This window comes from Carex rostrata, chromosome 27 (genome assembly GCF_964058835.1).
Source record: "Carex rostrata chromosome 27, lpCarRost1.2, whole genome shotgun sequence".
In the NCBI taxonomy this organism is placed as follows: Eukaryota; Viridiplantae; Streptophyta; class Magnoliopsida; order Poales; family Cyperaceae; genus Carex; species Carex rostrata.
The window spans coordinates 3,740,268-3,764,371 of NC_135944.1; the positions used below are offsets into that span (position 1 = coordinate 3,740,268).

The 24,104-nt window shown below is 38.1% G+C and overlaps 1 protein-coding gene across 1 annotated transcript; it reads right to left on the reverse strand.

Moving 5' to 3' along the window:
- Nucleotides 1–14,876: 14,876 nt before the first annotated feature.
- Nucleotides 14,877–18,691, reverse strand: LOC144545067 (monoterpene synthase 8, chloroplastic-like). The gene is made up of 7 exons (XM_078293622.1): nt 18,538–18,691; nt 18,100–18,370; nt 17,165–17,546; nt 16,526–16,744; nt 16,287–16,425; nt 15,558–15,806; nt 14,877–15,295 (listed from the first exon to the last, which is right to left on the reverse strand). The coding sequence occupies exons 2-7, from the start codon at nt 18,356–18,358 to the stop codon at nt 15,002–15,004; spliced, it is 1,542 nt and encodes a 513-aa protein (XP_078149748.1). The 5' UTR covers nt 18,359–18,370; nt 18,538–18,691; the 3' UTR covers nt 14,877–15,001.
- Between the last annotated feature and the right edge of the window lie 5,413 nt (nt 18,692–24,104).

Consider the following 24,104-nt stretch of genomic DNA (forward strand, 5'->3'; position numbering starts at 1 on the left):
GATCGTGAAACACGCGGTGCATCAAATCCATGAACGCTGCCGGTGCGTTCGTCAGCCCAAACGGCATAACAAGGTATTCATAATGCCCGTACCTTGTACGGAATGCTGTTTTGTCCACGTCGCTCGGCCGAATCCTCAACTGGTGATACCCTGTTCTCAGATCAATCTTTGAATATATCGAAGATCCCTGCAACTGTCATGACATTGGTCTGGCCGCCTCCCTGCTCAGTTGCAGCGTTGCGCGAAATTCCAGCGATGTTAAGTGCATGCGCCGCCACCCTGCCGTCGTTCCTGCCGACGCTGCCGGCACTGCCAGCGCCGCTAACCCTGCCGACGCTACCAGCGCTGCTAGCCCTGCTAGCGTTAGCCCCGCTAGCTTGAAATGCGCCACATCCGCGCCACGTCGGCGCGCCACGCCCAATGCTAGCCGACCCTCTCGTGCTACTAGCGCCTTGCATCCTCATAAGCGCATTCGGGCATTCCCTCGCCCAATGTCCCGCGCTACCACACACGAAACAAGTACTAGTCTTGCGCCTACACTCAACCTCATCGTGCGCTTGGTTGCACGATCGGCACCACTGCGAAGGCATCACCGGTTTAAAATCCGGCATAGAGGTCTGTCTGAATGGGGGTCTCGGCGCCATATTCGGCCGAGGGGGTCTAGCAACTGATGGTCCTCCCCTCGACTTCGACACTTGCCTGCTCTGATCTTCTCGCTGTTTCACATTTCTTTCAGCCACTTGCGTCTTTCTCCTCTTACCATGCATTTCAACCTGTTCAGCGTGATCCATCATTGCTTGTAACTCCGTCGCCATTGGAATATCCACGATCATAGAAATATGCCCATCCAACCCATCCAAGTATTGCCTATTATACCTTTCCACATCATTTCTTATATCCGTAGCATAGCGCGACAAGGCCAGAAATTCACTATTGTATTCCACCACCGGACGCCCATCTTGCCTCAACTCCAAAAATTTTCTCCGCAGCGCTTCACGCTGTATATTGCTCAGAAACCTCCTATTAAACTGCTGTTCGAACCATTCCCAAGGAATCCTCGCTTCAACCCCGTCATAATTGCGTCGGGCCCCGTCCCACCAGAATCTAGCATCACTCTCCAACTGCTGCTCAACTAACTCCACTTTATCTTCCTCGGGGGCACGGCATAAATTCAGCTTTGCATTTATCTGCGCCAGCCATTCCTCAGCTGCCGCATACCCGCCGGTTCCATCATAACGCGGCGGATTCAAGCGCAGAAATGCATCATATAACCTTCTGAAATCTTCGGGTGCCCCACCGTGAGCCACCGGTGCGGCATCCCGCATCTGTGCTTGACGACCTCTCTCATAGGCCGCAATTAACCGGTCATCCAAGTCCCGGTCTCTACACGGCGCTCTACCAGCTCCTCCCGCGCCACCAGCCCCTCCAGCACCTCCAGCACCAGCTGGACCAGCCCCAGCCTGATCCACAACTGGCTCGATAACTATTTCCGGATTAGGTTCGGGATTCCTCCGAGGTCTGCCTCTACCTCGGTGTGTTTCCATTTTCTGAATAAACAAAGTTAGTTTATAACATTCTATATTCCTTATTTATCATACGAAATTCGTATAGTCGTGCCGGCCCTAATTAATACGCATACCACTCTCGTATCCAAACAAGTCTGGTTCAGGTTCTAAACCATGCTCTGATACCACCCGGGGAAGACCTGTCACACCCCGCGGCCCAACGAGGCGCGACAGGTGCTCCTGCCGTAGACATACGGTTGCCCGTATGCCTACAAGGCAATTACGATATAATAGGAAATAAAAACACAAACAAACAACCAAACAAACAAATAACATAAATCCCAGTTGGTCAGGTAATATCATACAAACCCGTATCTCGATGGATACGCATCACAAAATGACATAGAGACTATATATATACACAATCAAAACATAACTATATACATAATCTCTAATGTCAAAATACCAGACAGTCTAAGCAGCGGTGAAACCAGGCCTACCGACCTCGTGCCTCTCTCGGATCTGCCGAACCGGAACCTGAAAAATTAACCCAAAAAGGGGATGAGAAATAAATTCTCAGTGCGATAAATTTGCCACATTTCATTCCTGGACTTGCAATCACAGATTATATTCAAAAATAAAACACAAATAAAGCTCAGATCAGTTTATAATAATATATAAACATGAACGCATAAATCCGACATCAATTAGCCAAATGAAATCACAAATCAGGATTTGTCAAAATGGAATTCAATCACACAATATTTGGTTTAACTCGAGCTCAAAATATCTGGTAGTAACTACAGATGTTCCACCAAACTGGACCTCATTTCGTTCCCACTCATCTGTAGTTACAGGCTTAACCGTTTAAGTAAAAGTCTGGTTCCATTTCATATCCGGAAAATCCATTTAAATCCAATTGAACGTCCAAACGCATTACCCCCTGGGTAATGCCTCCGATACACAAGTCACCCATAACCAAAATCATAATACAGAGTCACTTACCCCTCGTCCCAACCGGTACTGGGAACTGCCGAGGGCCAGACGATTTAAAGCTTTAAAACACTAGGCGTCAAACATCCATGCATAGACTTTGACAAATCCGAATTTACCCCCTGGGTAACGTCGCCACGATGGGAGACAATAATACCATATCCACCAACCGAGGGTGATATAAATCACGGTGACTTTTAATTCCAAATCAGATCATTCAGATCCATACACAATAATAACCATACCAGCATGCATATCAATCAGATAAAACAATTCGAGTTCCAATTATTTGGGCAATGCAATGCATATGCAACACAATTCGATAATGCAATTTAATGAATAATCAACATGTCAATTGAAACACAGTTTAATTATGAATATAAACTATCAAACAAGTCCAGAAACCCCGCACCTGATCGAGTCACGTATCCCTCGCCTATGAATCGGACGTCTCGAAGGATCCGGAAATCTCTTGCCTTACCAAGTTACCACCTATTTTACACGTTTAATTGATTTATTTTATAACCATTATAACCATTCCATGTTACAATTCTTTCTTAGCTTTAGAAAATATAATCATGCTTTACATGTAAAGTTATGTATTCATGTCATGCATTTAAAAGAAATACTTATGCATCCATATCATGCAAATGGGTCATTTAAATCAAACTCATGATTTAGCTAAGTTGCTTTGTACCATGTTGCATTTATAACAAGTGCATGGTTCATATAAAACGATGTATCATGCATGCAAGTATATCATGCAAAATTTGTGGTTCAACTCATCTCTTTATCTCATCTATGCATATGCCATGCAACCCACATTCTCAATGCAATTCAAGTCTTATTTTATGCATGCATATTACGTACTCATAACTAGAAAAAGAATTCAAACAATTTCATATAAAACTCTAAGAATCAATATAGCGAAAACACACAAGTATTTTAACATTATAGTGTACTATATGCCTATAGTTTGTCACCATACCAATACCAACCGATTTGGTTAACAAATTAGCAGATGTTATTACGAGGTCTACTAATTTTACCATTTATATCAATTTTAATGTAGTCCCTTTATAATTGGTCAATACCCTTATGTTAATTAATTAAGCATGCATTGCAAATTGGACCCGTTATCCAATAATTAAACTATTCATACTACCCACATAATAATCAAGCAACTATTAACAAAATTATCAAGTTTTAGGGTTTAAGGTTTCGAAAACACGATCGAATTGAAAACCTAGGGTTTCGAGAGAAAGGATAAGTAAAGGAAATACCACTCGATGAATCAGAAAGGATTTTCAGACGTCTGCTCGATTCTAACTTCGAATTTCTCGAATTTCCGATCGATTTCCCACAATCCCTCACTCTCTTCTCTCTTTCTTTCTTGGATTGGAGCACACACGCACACACGAAAGGGGCACAAATTAAGTCTCGGTGGAAAGAAATGAAGAGAGGAAGAAAGGTTTTCATGTGATTTTTGGAAATTTTGCATATTAGACCCTCCAACTTTTAATAATTACAACAAGGTTAAATGTGCATATTACCCTTATATATGGCATGGGTGCCACGTTGTCCTTTTCCCTTTTTTTTTTTTTTAAAGTTTTGTAATCTTTGCTTTTAAACCTTTAAAATATCTAATATTACAAAAAAAAAAAAAAGATCCAAAATAAATTTAGTAAAATCTATTAAATAAATCTATTAAATATTTTTATTGTAATAAAATTGTTATAACGTGACACGCTTGCTGTCCCGTCGGACCTGTCTGATTTCGCCTATTAGAGGGCTGTGCCCTCATTTGAACGGGTTTTTTTTCTCTCTCTCTCTCTACTCTCTACTCTCTCATGTGTTGAGATAAATCTCTCTCTCTCGTTGTTTATGTTTGCCTCTGATTTGGGATTTCGAAAACCCTAGAAATTTAGGGGTTTATTCTGTGAGCTTGTGTATATTTTCTGGTGTCTCGGTGGTGCTTCCTCTGTGCTATTTCGGTGCTCGGAGGTGCCCCTGTTCTTGCTGTCTGCTGTGTTGGATTTTTGCCAGAGGCGAGGAGTTGCACCTTGGAACCGGCTTTTTAAGAGAGGACACCTAACCACCGGTAATCTCCAAAATTCTTCCTATAATCCATCTCTAAGCACAGTCGTATGATTTCGTAAAAATTCGTACAGATTTGAGTGAATTTTATTCCATTGCGGGTTGTTGATTTTCCCGAATGGACTTGATCAATCGTTAAAATTGTTTCCATTTGAAGTTTGATTGTGCTTGCCTTTCCCTGTTGAGTGTGGCTGTGCCATTTTCTGGTTGACTTGTGCCTTCCTGTTTTGCTGCTTGTTGTTGTGTAATGTATGTTATTGCTGGTACCAGTGGTACCAGCCCAATCTAATCTCTGGTACCGAATTGAGGTGTGAGCAGTGGTTTGCTAACGGGTTACCCGTTAGGGGTAACGGGTAGGACGGGTAAAGGGGTAGGTCGGGTATGGGTAAAATCCGTAACGGGTAGACGGGTAATTTTTCCAAAACCTCTATCCAGTCCATTTATTACCCGTACCCGTTGCGCGTTGACGGGTACGGGTACCGCGGGTACGGATCCGGGTACGGGTCCGGTCCGCCCGGTTTTTTTTTTTTTTTTTTTTTCTGTTTTTTCCAAAAAAATCAAATTTTTTTGAAGTGAAACGGGTCGGGTACGGGTAACGGGTACGGGTATGCGGGTAGGCGGGTACGGGTAGGCGGGTAGACGGGTACAGGTATAACGGGTTTTTTTTCAAATTAGGTTGTCCGGTCCGTTTATTACCCGTACCTGTCTACCCGTCTACCCGTTTGTACCCGGGCAACGGGTACGGGTAGCTCGGGTAACGGGTACGGGCCGGGCAAAACGGGTTGAACCCGTTAGGGGTTTAGCAAACCACTAGCTGTGAGGGACCATATTGCAAAAATAATTCTTATTAAGGGGATGAACTGTAAAATATATAGTCTCATGTGATTTGTATAAATTAAAAAGGGGCCTAAGTGTAAGAAGGGATTTATTTTGAGATAGCGGCCGGCTATGCATGTAATGTTTGAAATGGGCCTTTGTATAAAAGAAAGTTAATATGGTTTTTTTTGGGCTTTGCTATTCTGCTGGGCTTAGATTGAATTTATTAATATATTCAAAAGGCTTGGGCCTTTAATTAATAGGCTTGGCAGAATTGAAAATAAAAAGGGTTATAATTTTGGTATTTGAAATTCCAAAAGCGTAATTTGTCAAATAAAAACGTGGCTTTAAAATTTAGGTTTTAATAAGGAATTGAATAAAATCGGGCGCTTAAGTAAATCTAAATAGCTCGGGAAATGATTATACCGTCCAGGGTCTTGATGCCTCGATGATAGCTCATAACATAATTTGAGCAGATACTAAAATAACCCGATTGGACACCTGTAGGATCCCGAAACAAACCAAATTAAAACACCCAACACATTAAACTAAAATAAAAGTTTTATAAAAAGTTTTAAAGTTAAAATAATTCTTTTAAACATTTTTCGAACTTGTACAAAAATTCGTTGCTAATTAATAAAGAACAATTAATTAGCAACGAAAAATATTCGTTATGGACCTAGATTCGAGACGGCTAATTAAACGTAGAAATTAAATTAGTTATAAAAATAACGAATTGCGCGACTTAGGAATAAATTAATTAGAAACACGTAAACTAATTAAGGGTTCGTTTTTAATTTTATAAAATGAATGATACATCTAAAATATAAAATAGCTTAACTATATTAAAATGGATTATAAATTTCTCAAAAATAATCATATAATTAATATATTTTATTAAATTATTTGCCTTAGGGATTTTAATTATAAATTAACTTTCGAAACCGAATTTCGACCCATTGAAAATCAACTATAGTCCGTTTAAAATAAATCGAGTAAGTAGGAAATTAAAATATATTAGTTAAGTAAAACATGTGAAATTTACCGTAGCTATCGAATAATTATTTATTTGCGAATAATTCAACATTGAAATTCTACAAGTAATATATCTTCAAATTAAAATTATTAAAAATATAAATTAATTTAGGATTAAATTAGATTAATTTAGATCAAAGTGAATGATCAATATCTGACGAACATATAAAGAAATTAAGATTAATTCTAAGCTCAATGACATGAAATTAACTAATTAATATATGCCTAATCGGATCAGTCAGACTGATTGAACCGGTAATTTTATAAAATCGAAATAATCGAGGATTTGACTTGCACATTAATTGGGATGAGGCTTAGAATAAAATTAGGGTAGATTTTAATTAGTTTAAATTACGTGATCACATATCAGTCAACTCCGTACGAGTCCGACCCGTGGGCCGATCCGACTGACCCGCAGATCGAAGCATACGCAGAGCACGCTGATTTTTAGCGACAGAGACTCCAGCCTCCTCAGGTGTGGGATATCTGAATTATTTTCTTTCGTGGGCATACTCTTATCAGTCGATCCATCTGACTTGACATCCGCACTTTATTTTAAGTAGTTGCATTAAAACTGTAGAGCATGTTTATCCTTTTCTGCACTGTAGGTAGAATTGCATAAATCCTGAAAAATCTGAATTTACTGTATTTTAGGAGTAGAATAGTTAAATAATATTATAAATATATTATTAGAATATTAGGTTATTAGTTGTCTCCCTCTCGTGGAAGACAATATATTATTATTATATTACGTGCATATGCATGCATTGGTGAGAGCTGAGCAGAGCCGAGTGACTTCGTTCCTTCTTGGTGTCACTTGGCATGGGACGGCCCGACAGCCACTGAGCTGAGGGTCACTTGATCCTTGGATGGCTTTAGGATTTATATTATATGTATAAACTTGATTATGTATCCTTTCGATCATTTTACTATTTGACGTGAGCAGTTCCGATCTCGAGTTATGTGGCACGATACGATTCGGGATTTATTCCTTCCCTACATTAGGAGCTACTTTGCCTAGAACGGAAGTTCCCAAGTCCAATGCAGGCCTTGAGGAATGATGTGCAAGTGCATAAGGTCGACGAGCCCCTGATCCTATTGGTCTGGCCGGACGGTAGAGTTCTCTCCTGCTCATGAGGGAAGAGATTAACTTTTTACGACTTGCATTGTATGATTTCTCTTATTGGATATGTTTGGGTGATGAATCGTTAGGCGAGATGACACATTGAAATTTTGATATAACCATCGGCTAGTGTGCTGTTCTTGTGGGGCAATGCTCGATGTCACTAGGCAACGTGTATCATTGCACTCTGATCACAGTCCTTGGATTATATTGTTTGGATCTTGATCCTATTGGCACGGCACGGGGTGATTTATTTTATTTTATTCTGTATTATTATTATATTTGGGCACACAGTGCGAGGTGTACTGGATTCCGACTTGATTTCTATCCGATATTATACTTTGATTTCACTTTGGGTTTATTTCGCATGTTGGCATAATAGAATAATCGCATCATGACATCACTGAAAATTACTATAAATTCTATTAGATATTATTATAGGTTCACACATGTGCATATTTTCAATTGCGTTTATTTTATAAATAATAAAAGTGCTTTGACCGTAGAGGATCCCTGAGAGGATAATTCTGGGTCACATACTGGGCGATAAATCGCTCACCCACAAGTTGTTTCGTGGGTTTTAGGTACAGGTTCTGGCGGTCCGCAGCAGGAGATGTCAGGAGCTGTCCCCGAGGGCCACACCATTTGACCTAGTTAGGGTTAGGCTTTTGATTAGGTTTACGAGTCCCGTATTTCCTGTGTTATATATACAGGCTCAATAGATCATGTATCCCCTTCTATAGATGGTGTTATTTGGATCCGAGATGGATCGAATTATATGTTATGTATGTGTATGTTTGTTTATTTACTATGTGACTGATGCTGATATTTTATATTATTATGCTTCCGCTGTTGCTTGATTTATTATTTGGTTTATTTTAGCCTTGCGTGCTTAATGATTAATTAAGCACGAGGTGAGGTTGATCACGCCTTAATCCAGAATTCCTGGTTTGGGGTGTGACAGAACCCAAATCTAGGAATTGTTAGAACAACCCCCCCCCCCCCCCCAATTTACTTTTATTGCACTTTACTTTATTTTATTTTCTGAAATCTATTACTAAAGTTTAAGCATAGTAATTAAACATACTCTCTGTGGATCGATACCCGACAATATACTATACGGTAGGATTGTATACTTGCAATATGAACCAAAAAGTGTATTTAGGGATAAAAGGTACATCTAATTGTACTAAAGCTTTTTACCATACTCTTTGGACGTATCAAGTTTTTGGCGCCGTTGTCGGGGATCGAACCCGGGTCACCCGCGTGATAGGCGGGAATACTCACCACTATACTACAACCACCAAATTGGGAGGTGCCATTCGAGATTATGTGTGATGCGAGCGATTTCGCCGTTGGGGCCGTGCTAGGACAAAGGATCGACAACAAGCCACATGTGATCTATTATGCGAGCAAGGTCCTAGATGAAGCACAAATGAATTACACAACCACAGAAAAAGAGTTCTTAGCCGTCATATTCGCTATTAACAAATTCCGGTCCTACTTGGTGGGATCCAAGGTGGTTGTATACACCGATCATGTGGCAATCCGATACCTTTTGAACAAGAAGGACGCCAAACCTCGCCTAATTCGATGGATCCTTCTACCCAAGAATTCGACCTAGAAATAAAGGATAAGAAGGGAGCCGGAAATTCAGTGGCGGACCATCTCTCATGCCTCACCATTGAATCGAAAGAGGAGGACATGCCCATTGACGATTCATTCCTAGACGAAAAACTATATGCAGTCGACAACCTCGAGGCGCCATGGTATGCGGATTTTGTCAACTATCTTACATGCGGTATAATACCTCCTTATCTAACTTATCAACAACGAAAAAAATTCTTTTCGGATGCGAAAAATTACTTTTGGGATGAACCGTTGTTGTTTAAGTTAGGGATGGATGGTATCCATAGAAGGTGTGTACCCCAAGAGGAAACCGAACAAATTCTTCATTGTTGCCACTCATCTGCTTATGGAGGACACGCTTCAACCGACAAAACTGCCGCCAAAGTTCTTCAAACCGGGTTCTTTTGGCCCACACTCTTTCAAGACGCAAGGAAGTATGTGCTTAGGTGCGACAAATGTCAAAGAACCGGGAACATATCAAGAAGACATGAGATGCCCCTAAACGCCATATTAGAAGTCAAATTATTTGATGTTTAGGGGATCGACTTTATGAGTCTCTTTCCGAGTTCTTGCAACAACAAATACATACTTGTGGCGGTAGATTACGTGTCAAAATGGGTTGAAGCCGTGGCAACACCAACCGCCGATTCTGTTGTGGTAAGAAAACTTTTTCAGAAAATTTTTCCTAGATTTGGCGCACCACGAGTAGTGATTAGCGATGGCGGCTCTCATTTCATCAACCGCCAATTCGACAATCTTCTATTCAAATACGGAGTCAAGCACAAGGTGGCCACGCCATACCATCCTCAAACAAGCGGGCAAGTGGAGGTGTCCAATCGTGAGATCAAGAACATCCTACAAAAAGTGGTCAACACATCGAGAAAAGATTGGTCTCTCAAATTAGATGAAGCTCTATGGGCGTATCGCACAACCTTCAAAACACCCATAGGTATGACTCCTTTTAAGCTAGTTTATGGAAAGCCGTGTCATTTGCCAGTTGAACTTGAGCACAAAGCCTATTGGGCCATTAGAGCCCTTAATTTTGACTTGAGGGCTGCTGGTGAGAAAAGGAACATTATATGGATTGTGTTTTGTGTCATTAATGTTTCCATTGTGTCTTTAGAATCTTAGATATGAGATGTGTAGGTTTTTCACATGAGAAACATATAATGTGATTGCTATTTAAATACTATCTTATGATAGGAATAAAATAACAGTTCGTTATGTACAACTTGTGCGGGAGAAATCTATATGTTAATATTATCATTGTCCCTCAATTTGATTTATGATATTACTGGGCCCCTTGGTAAAGTGGAATTATATCGCATACAATATAACTGATGTAGTTATAATTATAATTCACTTGAGAGACCAAGAAAACAAATATAATGCCAAAATGACACGATCATATTTTGCATATTATTCATAATATCAAGTGACAATGATAGACACAAAATTAGTGGATTGAGTAAATGATTATTATGTCGTTTGGATAACTATAATGTAATGATAGAACCTCTTATAGTCAATAATATAAAGTTTTATATTATGGCCAAGATGACATAGATCCTCTATACGGTCACACCAACTGAAGAAAAACAACAAGTATTTTACATTTCATAATGATGTATAAGATAAAATACTTGTGATGAAATGCTAAAATAAAATGTCATAATATGACATGCTTAGACCATAAATAAACTTATGAAGTTATGCAAACATTGTATAATAGAATAATATGAATAATATTATTTGTTCATAAATTAATTTATTGAACCAATCATAAGATGAGATTAAAGAGAGCATGAAATGACTAAACAAGGCTAGTGACATTTGTGTAATTGATTCAAACCTTACACAAAAATAAGCTAATTTTCTGCCTATAACCATTGCCTATTTAAGGGGGCTTATTTGGGAGAAAAATAAGCTAATTTTCTGCCTATAACACTTGCCAAAATCAGCCCCTTTGAGCAGCCACGTTTTTTGTCATTTCCCTTTAGCCGAAACTTTGAAGGGAGGCTCTCATCTTTCATCTCTTCTTGTTAGGTGGTTGGATCTAAGCTCTGAACTTCACATCCATCTATCTAAGTGGTGTGCTAGTTTGTTGTTTAGGTTCAAGGTGAACCAAGAGGTGGAGAGGCGCTTCAATCGAAGAGGTTGTTTCCAAGAGATCTAGAAGGGAAATCGACTTTCCTCTAATCAAGAGATTTGACAATCTCTTTAGGTATAAATTATTATCTCCTCTTGTATAAGAAATGAATAAATTTATTTATTTTTTATTTAGTACACATTAGGTGCTTAATGAAACTATTAAGAAGTTTCTTGTTTGCTATTGTCATATAAATAACGTTCTTTGCGTATTGAGTCAAGTGGTGATAGAAAAAATTTAAAATTCTCACTACATAGACATACACATGAAATCCTTACATTGACGTCATGGCATGGTGGAGGAGGCATCAAAGGGCCTTTCCAACGCTGGTGATGATGGCCCGCGACGTATTTGCCGTGCCCGTGTCAACCGTCCCTTCCGAAAGTTGTTTTAGTTCGACGAACAGGATCCTCTCCGATAAATGCAGTAAGTTGGGTGCAAATATTTTTGAGAGACTTGTGTGCTTGAAAGATTGGATTCAAGTTGAAGAGCGCAAACAACATGTGCCTGAACCATCATCATCCGAAGTCGACACTGAAGAAAGCGGTACCGAGGCGCGGCATGAGGCTAATTTGGATTCAGACGGTGCGGAAGAGAGCGAAGAATGGTATAGGAATGAGAACTTCTAGATAGGTAGTGTCGGTATAAATTTCTAACCTCTTTTAATCTTTATGGTTATTTTTTAAATTATAAATTTCTAAACATTTCAATTAGTTTTGAAATTATTCATTTTAAAGAAGAATTACTCACAAAAGAAAAAGTTAGAACTCCACCTATGTTATTTTACATAGCCCCAAGGCCGGAATAAAGGAGGAGGGTAACTTTTATTTTTTAATTTATTGTTTCAAAATAATTCATAATTATTTTTAAAGTAATTGATTTAAGAAATTTTTTATTTATATTTTATTGTTTTAAAGTAATTAATTTAAGATATTTTTTATTTATATTTTATTTAACCTATTGAAAAAAAATGAACGTTTACAAAATATATTATCAATTTAAAATAAACGTTTAGAAAATATATTATCAATTTAAAATGTAAACTAAAAATTTCGAGATATAAATAAATTATGAAACTATATAATTAGAATGAGAATTTGAAAATAAAATAAAATGACTTGTTTAAAGAAATAAATAAATACATTTGTACTTAGCCGAATAAACATACCAATTTTTGCAAGAATAATTTTTATATATAAGTTACAAATTTTATTTATTTAGGAATTATAAAGATGTGACTTGATAATTTTATGTATATATATACACTATTTGATATCGAACTATTCAAATTTTAAAAGTCGAATTATAAACACGTAATAATATTTATACAACACTGTTGAAAAAAAACAGAAAAAAAAACCGGACCGGACCGCTCTCCTACCCGGACCGCCCGCCCCCCTACTCGGACCGCCCTGCCCCTCAAGGATACAACGGGCACGGATATAGTACGGGCAGGGCACGGTTTTTGAAAAAAAAAACCCGGGATGCCCGACCAAAGGTACCTGTCTACCCGTGATACCTGTGCCCGATCTTTACCCGTGCCCGTGCTCGATCTTTACCCGTGCCCGTGCCCGATCTTTACCCGTGCCCGTGTCCGGGTTTGCTCTGCCCGCCCGGCCCCTATCCGACAGCATAACACTAGTCTCCACAAAAGATCCGTGTATATCTTTTGGAAACCATACATGCTTGTTAATACGAACCTTGTTGGTTTTCTCTTTGTACACGGTTGGTTGTTAATAACCGTAAATGATTTCCATCTTTTTATTTAATAATCCATTTATAATTGGCTAGCATTCATAATTACTGGCCATGAAACATACCATATAAAACATACATAATTCAATAAAGTTCTGGAATTCTTGAAATTCTTGAAGATGCTAGAAAGTTCTGGAATTCTCATGGTTGCTTGTGGTATGGGGCCAACCGCATGCGTTTTCCGTTGTCCGGCATGGACTTCCTAACTATGTCATTTTTCAGTTCATCACTCCAAATGCATGGTTGTCAGTTTGAAGATGCTAGTTTATTAGATTGTGCTGTTTTTGCTTTAATTCTGTCCTGAAATCACAAAAAATCTCCAAATTTGCAAAAGTACTCATTTTCAAAGTCAAAACATAGTCTTTTTTGTATACTTTTGGACCCTATCAAATCCTACCAAGCTTGAATTTTTGTTCATCTACGAACGAAGTTAAGGAGAATCATTCAAACTCAGTGTGTAGCTTGATTTTGGACCTTATCAAAATCACTATTTTCAGAACATCGGGGACCATTAAAAATAAGTGATTTTAAAAAATTCAAAAATATTGTAAAAAATTTCTAAAATTTGTACAATTTGGAGATCAATTTGAATGGTTCGGGATCAACGTTTTGAACTTTGAAATTGAAGATATAGACGTGAAGTAAAATACTCGCTTTACTTCGCGAAATACCATAGCCCAACTCTCTCTCTCTCTCTCTATATATATATATATATATATTTATAGAGCGAGATTGGCTACTCTACTTATATAAGTATATGATGGCATATATTTATAAGTTATTTTTGTGTTTCAAAGTTCAAATAGTCGATCTGAAGCGCTTAACATGTTCTCCATATTAAAATGAGCTTGGAGACCAAATTTTCAATATTTTGGAATTTTTTTACTATTTTTTTTTTATTTTTCAAAAAAGTGCTTCAATATGGTATAAAAATAATAAAAAATTCTGAAAACCTGTTTTAAAAAATTCTTAAATGTAAAATATGTCGATAAAAATCGTTTTCTTCGAGAATGAATCTTTTACGGAATATGAACATTTTTTCCATTCATTCAATTTCTAAGGACAGGTGACATGTACAAGGTAACATTAAAACGTACCATGTGATGTATATGTTGAGCGTGATACATTAATTAATTAATTGATGACCAACCGACAACTATTTGGACATGATTTACACATGTACAAGAGATAAAAAGTATTTAAGAGGTGAGAATGCCATCTAGGATGCAAATTTTTGATTGGTTGACAATTCAAAATAAAATTCTAACAACCAATAGCTTAATGAAACGAGGATGGTCCCTTCCAAGCATCTGCTACCTCTGCAAACAAAGTGTAGAGACAGTGACACACTTATTCAATGAATGCTCCTTCTCCTTATCTCTCTACCAATTCTTACAAACTGTACCATTGCCCTCACATATATATGGGGAAATTAACGGCAGTAAAAGAACATAAAGTTTGTTGCTAATTGACCAGGAATAGATCAAAACAGAAAAAAATCAGTAAACTGTGCTGCTATGCCAATATTTTCAGAGACAGAATTTTTCAAAATAGAAACACAATCTATTTCATAGTTCTACATAATTTAAAGTACAAGAGATAACTGAATATAACTACCCACTCATAATCATCCACTATAGAACCCACTAATAACTATCCACCATAGAATAACCATAATGAAAATAACACTACAACACTACAGCAGCTTCACATATCTGAAAAACTGCTATCTAACCAACTCATCAATTCCTACAGAAAGTTTTCAGAACCAATATTTAATTAATTTTCAACATATCATTCAGAAGGAAATTAAAACAACATGCCAACATGGGGATACACAAGTTGAAAGTAAATTACAGCAATGAAAGAAAGAAGAGAGAAGATAAAACGTGCATCATTTTAATGAACTGGCTCAAGCAAGATTGAGGTTATTAAATTCTTTGTATGCGTGTCGGGCTTGCCAAATCCATCGCCATGTTGGTAAATCCGTTGTGACATGCGTGAAACATTGAAAGCAACATTATAAACAATGTACTTCTCAAAATCAGAATTGCCTACAACTTCACCATTAAGTGATGTCCAGTTTTTCAAAATCATTTCCTTTATTTCTTGGCGAGCAACAGATTCTGTAACACCATTGTCCCGCATATAACATTGAATGGATTTGTCGTTATCCCCTCGCTCTATCTCATCCTAAAATTAGATCAGTGACATGTAATGCATGAAATTTTTTTGAAATGCGGTGTATAATACAAGAAGTTCTTAATATTGATTGCAACCTCATTTTCAAAAATCTTTTCAGGTTGTCTGAGTCATTTTGAAAGAATAGGAACTAATTAATCATCTAGTTGGGTATGTGACTCCAAATTAAATTTATACGGGCAACACCAAAAAAATTCATTATTATTTCCTTGTTCTATATATCCATATTATTTTTTAATATATACACACTTACAGTTGATGTTGCTAAGTCGTCATAAAGCCGTAGGTTCATGCATGAATATCGAACAATGTCAGGATAACCAGATGAGAAGTGCTCCAGATCTTTGGCAGTAACATAATGGTTTATACAGTAGGCATAGGAAAAAGCTATATGGCCTGAAATTGAGACCCATGCGTTCTCTAGATATTCCTCCAATGTTGGTGCATATCCATTGTGATACCACCTTGCTTCCACTATGAATGCTTTGCATAGATCTTTCCACTGCCAAATTTAATCCAACAACAATTAAATGTACAATAAAAACAAAAGATTTTACCACCACTGATTCCATGATTAATGCTGGTATATATGTCTTAGTCAACCTTCATTTTCATTATATATTTAGGGAGACTTAATTTCATGTACACCCTTAAAAAATACCAAAATTACATATCCCCCCTCCAAAACTCATAATATCATATTTACCCATCAAAATTTCAAAAACTCACAAATCTAATCAATTAAAACCAAACAAATGCCACTGTGTATGCCTCCATCTCATAGAAACCAACCAATTCGAAGACTGAACATTTTTTTTTTACATGAACTACATATTTTTAAATTTGTGAGTTTTTGAAATTTAGAACGTTATATAAGACATTTCAAGATGTTTATGAAGTTCCCCCTATTTTTTTGATGATTGGATGGTCACCAAACTATGCAAAAGAAACTGTGATTTGGATTAATTATTTAATTAATTACCGCTCGCCTAAGATACGGAATAACATTAAGCCCTTTTTCTTTCAAGACTTCACTACCGCGGTCTTCGACCATATTAAATAGAGCTAAAATGCACATCCGAAAGTTTTCGGGAAGCCCCTCTGCAGCAGTGACATCCCAACTTCAAAAGAAAATGATAATTAAGAATTGAAATATATATAGCCTATATATTACTCAGAAATCAGAATGAATCAAGATATATATACCCAAAAATCACTTACTGTTGAATGGCGTTAGTAAAGATCTCAAGTTCATCCAATGACCCATAAACATCATAGATATCATCAATTGTTGTAATCATACAGTTTGCCTGTGTCATTGCTATTCTATAACTTGAATGCTCTGGCTCAAATGCATAGCCTAGACTCCAGATGTAGTTCTCAACAAGCCTGTCGCGAATAAATGGTAGTTTTTCGTAAAGCGCCAAGTCAGTCCACCATCTGAACAATTAAAAGAATATATAGAAGTGAAAAGAAATTTAAAAAGATTCGTACAAAAAATTAAGTGATCACTATTACATAACAGTATATAACCAATGCCTAATTTTTAAAGATTTGAGATGTTATTGCTAAATAAGTTAGTGAATAAGTCGACCAAATTTCTAACGGTTATAGAGTGAAAAATACGTAGTAGAAGATTGCTCCTCTTCTACCAGTTTGTAACCGTTAAAAGATAAACATAGTTTCTCTAATGGCTCCATCTCAAATGGTAGAAAACCCTTATTGCTAGAGCCCATTTTTGACAGTTAGAAGATAGACTATATAGTTCTGTACGTAGTATATAGTCTGATAAATTTGAATAATTGAAATGTCATTTTATTTTTTATTAAATTAATGTATTTATAATTAATTGATATTTACCTTGACACCTTCTTTAGTTCTTTCTTGTACAAGTTTTGAATCAAATTAAAATCCAAAACAGCCAGTTCCAACAGTGCAGGTCTGATCTGCTCATCTATCTTGTATTGCTCAATAAACCAGCGAGTGTGAAGACTTTGCATTCTCCAATTCAGAGGGAGCTCAAGTGCATGGGCAACTTGTTCTTTCATCCTTGAATTATCATACTTAGAGCTTTCCAAAAAAATTGTTAGGTGTTTAGTTGTCAAGTGCCGGGTCATCTCCAACACCTGTTCTCCTTCTTTTGCAAAAAAAGAAGCTTGGTACAAACTCATCATCTCTTTAATGTCTGAATATAGCTTTTCTTTGTAGTTTCCTTTGTCGTCCATGTAACTTTTGAATATATCTGCTCAAAGTTTTTGAAAAAAAAAAATACCGAGAACCAGCATTTAGTCAGTAACTAAGACAATACATATAGTACAGGGAATTCTAAGTTTGAAACCCGACTGCGAATCTATTGTGAATTTTTTAAATTTACAGACTTGACTTCCAATTAGTTTATCTTAATTAAAAAGATTTTTTTTAAATACTAACATTATGTAAAAAGAATTGACTTCCATCTTAGTTTATCTTAATTAAAAGATATATATATTTTTAAAAACTGTTCACCTATATATCCTCAAGTATAAACTCATTTTCTTCCCAACTAATTTTCATTCTAGCCTTCAAACCTCTCACATGAAGAATATTGATTTTTAGCCACTAGACCAAAGGTTGTTTCTCCATATTTTGCAACTGTAACAACAACTCGTATAATGAAAAAGTAACTAAAAACTAAATGTGTTTCCAAAGCTGATAATTCATTTGAAGTTGAATCACTAATTGTGAAAGTAAAATATACACCAGTTGACAACTAAATGTAATCTTTGGAATATATAAAGATACAAAAATTAATATACCTTCCTGTACACTTAATCCATGCATCCTCAACAATCTGAAAAGAAGTGATACTTCATAAAGATTATCAAGCATTGCAAATAGAGAAATTTGATCCATTGATTCATGGATGTTGGTAATCACGTTGTTAATCTCGTCCTTGAAGTGATATGCCACTCCGAGCTGTTGTAAGGCATCAACAAGCTCTAATTTATCCCTGAGCAACTCTTTCTTGTATATCATTTGACTCACCTCTTTCTTGAGCTTAAATACTCTTTCCATGTTTTTGCCCTCCTTCATGAACATAAACAAAAACAAAAACAAACACAATGTGTGTGTCATTTATCTAGCTGATTAATGATTGTACATGTGTATTTGTGTGTGTGTGTGTGTCTGTGTATTGAGCTTAAGGAGTTTTCTTTAGGTACAACTAAACTTCATGATGATATGTATTTGCTTACATGTTCGTCTCCAATATTTAACGACTGTATGAAGTTATCATTCCATATGGTCGGTTGATAATTTCCTGACCGTCGCTCAATCCCTGAAGACTGTAAATTTGCGGAAATACGGAACTGACGACATGAAAGCACTCTCTTTCGAGTCCAGCGAACTGGGATGATTGTTGGCTGATTTGCTTAAGACCGAGGTTAAGAAAGTGGTTCTAAAGATCGATAATCAGTCTGCGATTGCTTTAAGCAAGAATTCAGTTCATCACGAAAGGAGTAAACATATCGATACTCGATTCCACTATATCAGAGACAGTGTTGAGTCGGGTTTGATTGAAGTTCGGCATGTTTGCACAGAAGACCAGCGTGCTGATATTTTAACAAAGTCACTAGCAAGGATAAAGTTTCAAGAAATGAGAGTTAAGATTGGTGTGAAAAACGTCAATAAAGAACAACAAGCTTAAGGAGGAGAATGATAGAGTTAATCTTGTTGTAAATGGTTTATTATGTTTATTTCAGCAAAGTTTATTTTGTTTCTGGTATCGGTTCAGTCAAGGTAGGCTGACAGAGTAATCCTAGCGGATGGCTAAGAATAGAGTAGAGGTTATTTTTAGTGGGCAGTTATTTAGATTCCAGTTTTTTATTTAGTGGATGTAACCTTTCATATAGCAGTTATCATTTTGTATTTTGCTTCTATATATATATAAGAAAACCAGAAAATGATGCAGTGAGTTGAGCATCGCAAAATCCTGTGTATCTGTGCAGTTTCAATTATTTTACTTTCTTTAGTAAAACCATCAATTGGTATCAGAGCCGTGTTGAAAAAACAATGGCCAGTGATACAGAAGATCAATCAAAGACAATTGCAGTGGTCAAGCCGACGGCAAGAGGAGCCTCAATCCCGATCCATTATCCAACGCTAAGCGAAACGAACTACGGCATATGGGCTGTCAAGATGAAGATAATCTTGCGTTCGCTAGGAGTATGGTCAGTGATTGAAGGTAAAGACACAGACGATGACAAAGATCAAGGCGCCATGGTAGCCATTTCGCAAGCCGTGCCAGATGACGTGATGATGGCAATCGCGGAGAAGCAGACGGCAAAGGAGGCTTGGGACGCACTCAGGGAGATGCGAATTGGCGAAGATCGTGTCAAGAAGGCACGTGTACAAGTACTGAAACGACAATTGTACAAGGTGCATATGCAAGATTCAGAAACCGTAAATGAGTATTCGATGAAGTTGACTGCCTTGGTTGGTGAGATCCGATCACTTGGCGCGAAACTTGAAGAAAGCGAAGTTGTTGAAAAGCTGTTCAGTTCGGTTCCAGATCGATTTCTTCAAATCATTGGGACAATTGAGCAGTTTGGAGATGTAGACACGATGTCGGTTTCAGAAGCTATTGGGCGTTTGAGAACATTTGAAGAGGGATTGAAGGGGCGATCTCATACAAAGAGTACAGGAGAGCAGTTGCTATTCACCCAAGCCGAATGGGAGGCTAAATACTCAAAAGGGAAGAAGGATGAAGGCTCGGGCAGTACCAAAAGAGGAGGACGTCACGGGAGAGGACGTGGTCGTGGGCGTGGTTATGGTGGAGGTCGAGGAAATGTTGAACGCAATAACGAAGACCGAAAGCCACGTAACTTTGACAAATCCAGGGTTAAGTGTTTCAATTGCAATGAATATGGTCACTTTGCAAAAGAATGCCCCAAACCAAACCGAAGAGAGAGAGCTAACCTTGTCACAACGCAAACCGAAGATGAACCGGCACTGTTGATGACTGAGATTTGTGAAATTTTCCACTCGGCAACAAGTGAGGAAGTGCTGCACAAAAACGAAGTGGTAGTCAAACCTGATGACACACAAAACAATGATTGGTATCTTGATACGGGAGCAAGTAACCACATGACAGGTTCGGTTCAGAAATTTGCTAAGATTGATACTACAGTCAGAGGCTCTGTGAAATTTGGTGATGGTTCAATGATTGAAATACAAGGGAAGGGGTCTGTAATGTTTGAGTGCTTTACTGGTGAGCACCGAATACTAACAAATGTCTATTACATCCCTATGTTGAAGAGCAACATAATTAGTCTTGGCCAATTAGATGAAAATGGATGTAAGGTTGAGATTGAGAAAGGAGTAATGTCAATACTGGACACATCAAGAAGACTGCTAGCAAAGGCCAGCCGTTCAAGAAACAAATTATACATGTTGCGCATCACCCCTGTTTTTCCTGAATGTCTACTAGCAAAAGGCAAAGAAGTAGCATGGCGCTGGCATGCAAGGTACGGGCATGTTAATTTTCATGCGCTGAGGCAGTTGGCTAAAAGGGAAATGGTGCATGGAATGCCGATGATCGAGCAAGAAGACCGTATCTGTGACGGGTGTTTGATTGGAAAACAGCATCGAATACCTTTCCCAGCAGAAGCACAATACAGAGCCGAGTTACCACTTGAACTGTGGCACATAGATTTGTGTGGGCCGATTACACCTATTACAAATGGAGGGAAGCGTTATTTTATGTTGATCGTTGATGATTGCACGAGGTTTATGTGGCAGGTGCTGATTCGAAATAAGGACGAGACATTCGAAGCCTTCAAGAAGATTAAAGTTGCAGCCGAAATGGAGAAGGGTTGCAAGCTGAAAGCTTTTCGAAGTGATCGTGGTGGTGAATTCACATCGAAGGAGTTCAGGAGTTTTTGTGAATTGCAGGGAATCAAGCACTACCTCACAGCACCCTATTCCCCTCAACAGAACGGTGTAGTTGAACGAAGGAATCAAACGGTGGTCGGCATGGCAAGAAGTTTATTAAAGAGCAAGGGGGTTCCTGGTGAATTTTGGGGAGAGGCAGTGTCAACTGCAATTTATCTGTTGAATAGAGCACCAACAAAGAGCCTTGTCGATAAAACTCCCTATGAAGCTTATTACAATCGAAAACCAAGAGTAGGACATCTGCGGGTTTTCGGATGTATTGCTCATGTGAAGATTGTTACCTCCCATCTTCCAAAACTAGCAGACCGAAGTAAGCCTATGGTTTTTATTGGATATGATGTGAACACTAAAGGCTACCGGATGTTTGATCCTAAATCAAAACAAGTGGTGGTGACACGAGATGCCGTGTTTGATGAAGAAAATAAGTGGAATTGGTCTGAAACATCTGCTGTAGAAACAAGAGCAAGAAGTGACATTTTCTCTGTGATGTATTTTCCTATCACTGGTTCAACTGAAGTAACAAGGCAGCGGGTTGTAGAAGAGAGACAACATACTGACATGGTATCACCACAACCCGAGTTTGATCAAGAAATCACCCCTGCAGGCAGTGGGAGAGCAAGAGTGTCCGATTCTGGTGTAGCACAAACTCCAGTTCCCTTTTCTGTTGAACAGATGTCAACTGAAAATCTGCAACCTGAGGCATCGGAAATAGGGCCAAGAGGAAAACGAGATATCAAAAGTCTGTATGATGAAACTTCCCCTGTTGAACTGGAATACTCGGGGCTGTGCTTCTTGGGAGAGGAGGAGCCATCGAGTTATGAAGAAGCCAAGACAGATTCGGCTTGGAGAAAAGCTATGGAGGAAGAAATATCCAGTATACAGAAAAACAGAACTTGGAGGCCTGTTGCATTACCAGAAAATCAAAAGCCAGTGGGTTTGAAGTGGATTTATAAATTGAAGAAAGATACTCAAGGCAGAATAGTGAAACACAAGGCGAGATTGGTAGCGAAGGGGTATGTTCAAAAGCAAGGCATAGATTTTGACGAAGTATTTGCTCCTGTTGCACGGTTAGAAACTGTAAGGCTGCTGATTTCAATTGCTGCGCAGAAAGGATGGGAAGTGCATCATATGGATGTAAAATCAGCGTTTCTTAACGGTGATCTGGAAGAGGATGTTTATGTAATTCAACCACCGGGTTTTGAGATAAAGGGGGAAGAACATAAGGTGCTGAAATTGCACAAAGCTCTGTATGGTTTACGGCAAGCACCAAGAGCGTGGAATTCAAAACTGGATAAAACATTAAAAACAATCGGTTTTGAGAGGTGCAGTTTAGAGCATGCTGTATACTGCAAATATCAAGGAAGAAGGATAATTGTTGGGGTATACGTGGATGATTTAATCATCACCGGAGAAAGCAATCAAGACATTGACGAGTTTAAATCTCAGATGAAAGGGTTGTTTAGCATGAGTGATATTGGACCACTCAGTTATTATCTGGGAATCGAAGTGTTTCAATCTCCTACAAGAACTACACTAAACCAAGCAGCATACGCAAAGAAGGTGTTAGAGAAGTGTGGGATGAAGGACTGCAATCCAACGCACATTCCGATGGAGCCTCGTCTGAAATTGAACAAGGAAAGCATCAATCCTCCTGTTGATGTAACTCTGTACCGAAGTGTGGTGGGTAGTTTGAGATATCTACTGCACACACGTCCAGACTTGGCATTTTCTGTTGGTATGGTGAGCAGATTTATGGAGAAACCCACGACGGAACATATGGCCGCAGTAAAACACATACTAAGGTACGTGAAAGGAACATTGAACTTCGGTTGTGTGTATGAGAAGAAAGAAGAAAATCCGGAGCTGATTGGTTATTCTGATAGCGATTTAGCTGGTGATGCTAATGACAGGAAAAGCACCTCAGGTTTGATGTTTTTCTTTGGGTCAAATCCTATTAGTTGGTGTTCACAGAAACAGAAAGTGGTTGCACTGTCTTCATGTGAAGCAGAGTACATCGCTGCATGTGCAGCAGCGTGTCAAGGAGTATGGTTGGGACGATTGTTGGCTGATTTGCTTAAGACCGAGGTTAAGAAAGTGGTTCTAAAGATCGATAATCAGTCTGCGATTGCTTTAAGCAAGAATTCAGTTCATCACGAAAGGAGTAAACATATCGATACTCGATTCCACTATATCAGAGACAGTGTTGAGTCGGGTTTGATTGAAGTTCGGCATGTTTGCACAGAAGACCAGCGTGCTGATATTTTAACAAAGTCACTAGCAAGGATAAAGTTTCAAGAAATGAGAGGAAAGATTGGTGTGAAAAACGTCAATAAAGAACAACAAGCTTAAGGAGGAGAATGATAGAGTTAATCTTGTTGTAAATGGTTTATTATGTTTATTTCAGCAAAGTTTATTTTGTTTCTGGTATCGGTTCAGTCAAGGTAGGCTGACAGAGTAATCCTAGCGGATGGCTAAGAATAGAGTAGAGGTTATTTTTAGTGGGCAGTTATTTAGATTCCAGTTTTTTATTTAGTGGATGTAACCTTTCATATAGCAGTTATCATTTTGTATTTTGCTTCTATATATATATAAGAAAACCAGAAAATGATGCAGTGAGTTGAGCATCGCAAAATCCTGTGTATCTGTGCAGTTTCAATTATTTTACTTTCTTTAGTAAAACCATCAGATGGAAGTGTAAAGCATAGCGCCATTTATTCAAGGACCTGTAATTAAATTATAGGAGACAGTTGTGTTTGTGCATATATTAATTTCAGATTGCTAGACTCGTCTTCCATTTATTCTGAGAGGATAACACGAGGATCATATGATCGCCCCCGTCCGAAATTTTTTTGACAACTCCATTTTGACG

What these genes read in the sequence shown, in the direction of transcription:
- LOC144545067 (XM_078293622.1), bottom strand. Translation starts at nt 18,358, where the DNA reads ATGGAAAGAGTATTTAAGCTCAAGAAAGAGGTGAGTCAAATGATATAC. An exon ending in TGGATTAAGTGTACAGGAAG is followed by an intron (nt 17,547 to 18,099) that starts GTATATTAATTT and finishes AACTTTGAGCAG; the next exon opens with ATATATTCAAAAGTTACATG. An exon ending in TTTACTAACGCCATTCAACA is followed by an intron (nt 16,426 to 16,525) that starts GTAAGTGATTTT and finishes TTTCTTTTGAAG; the next exon opens with TTGGGATGTCACTGCTGCAG.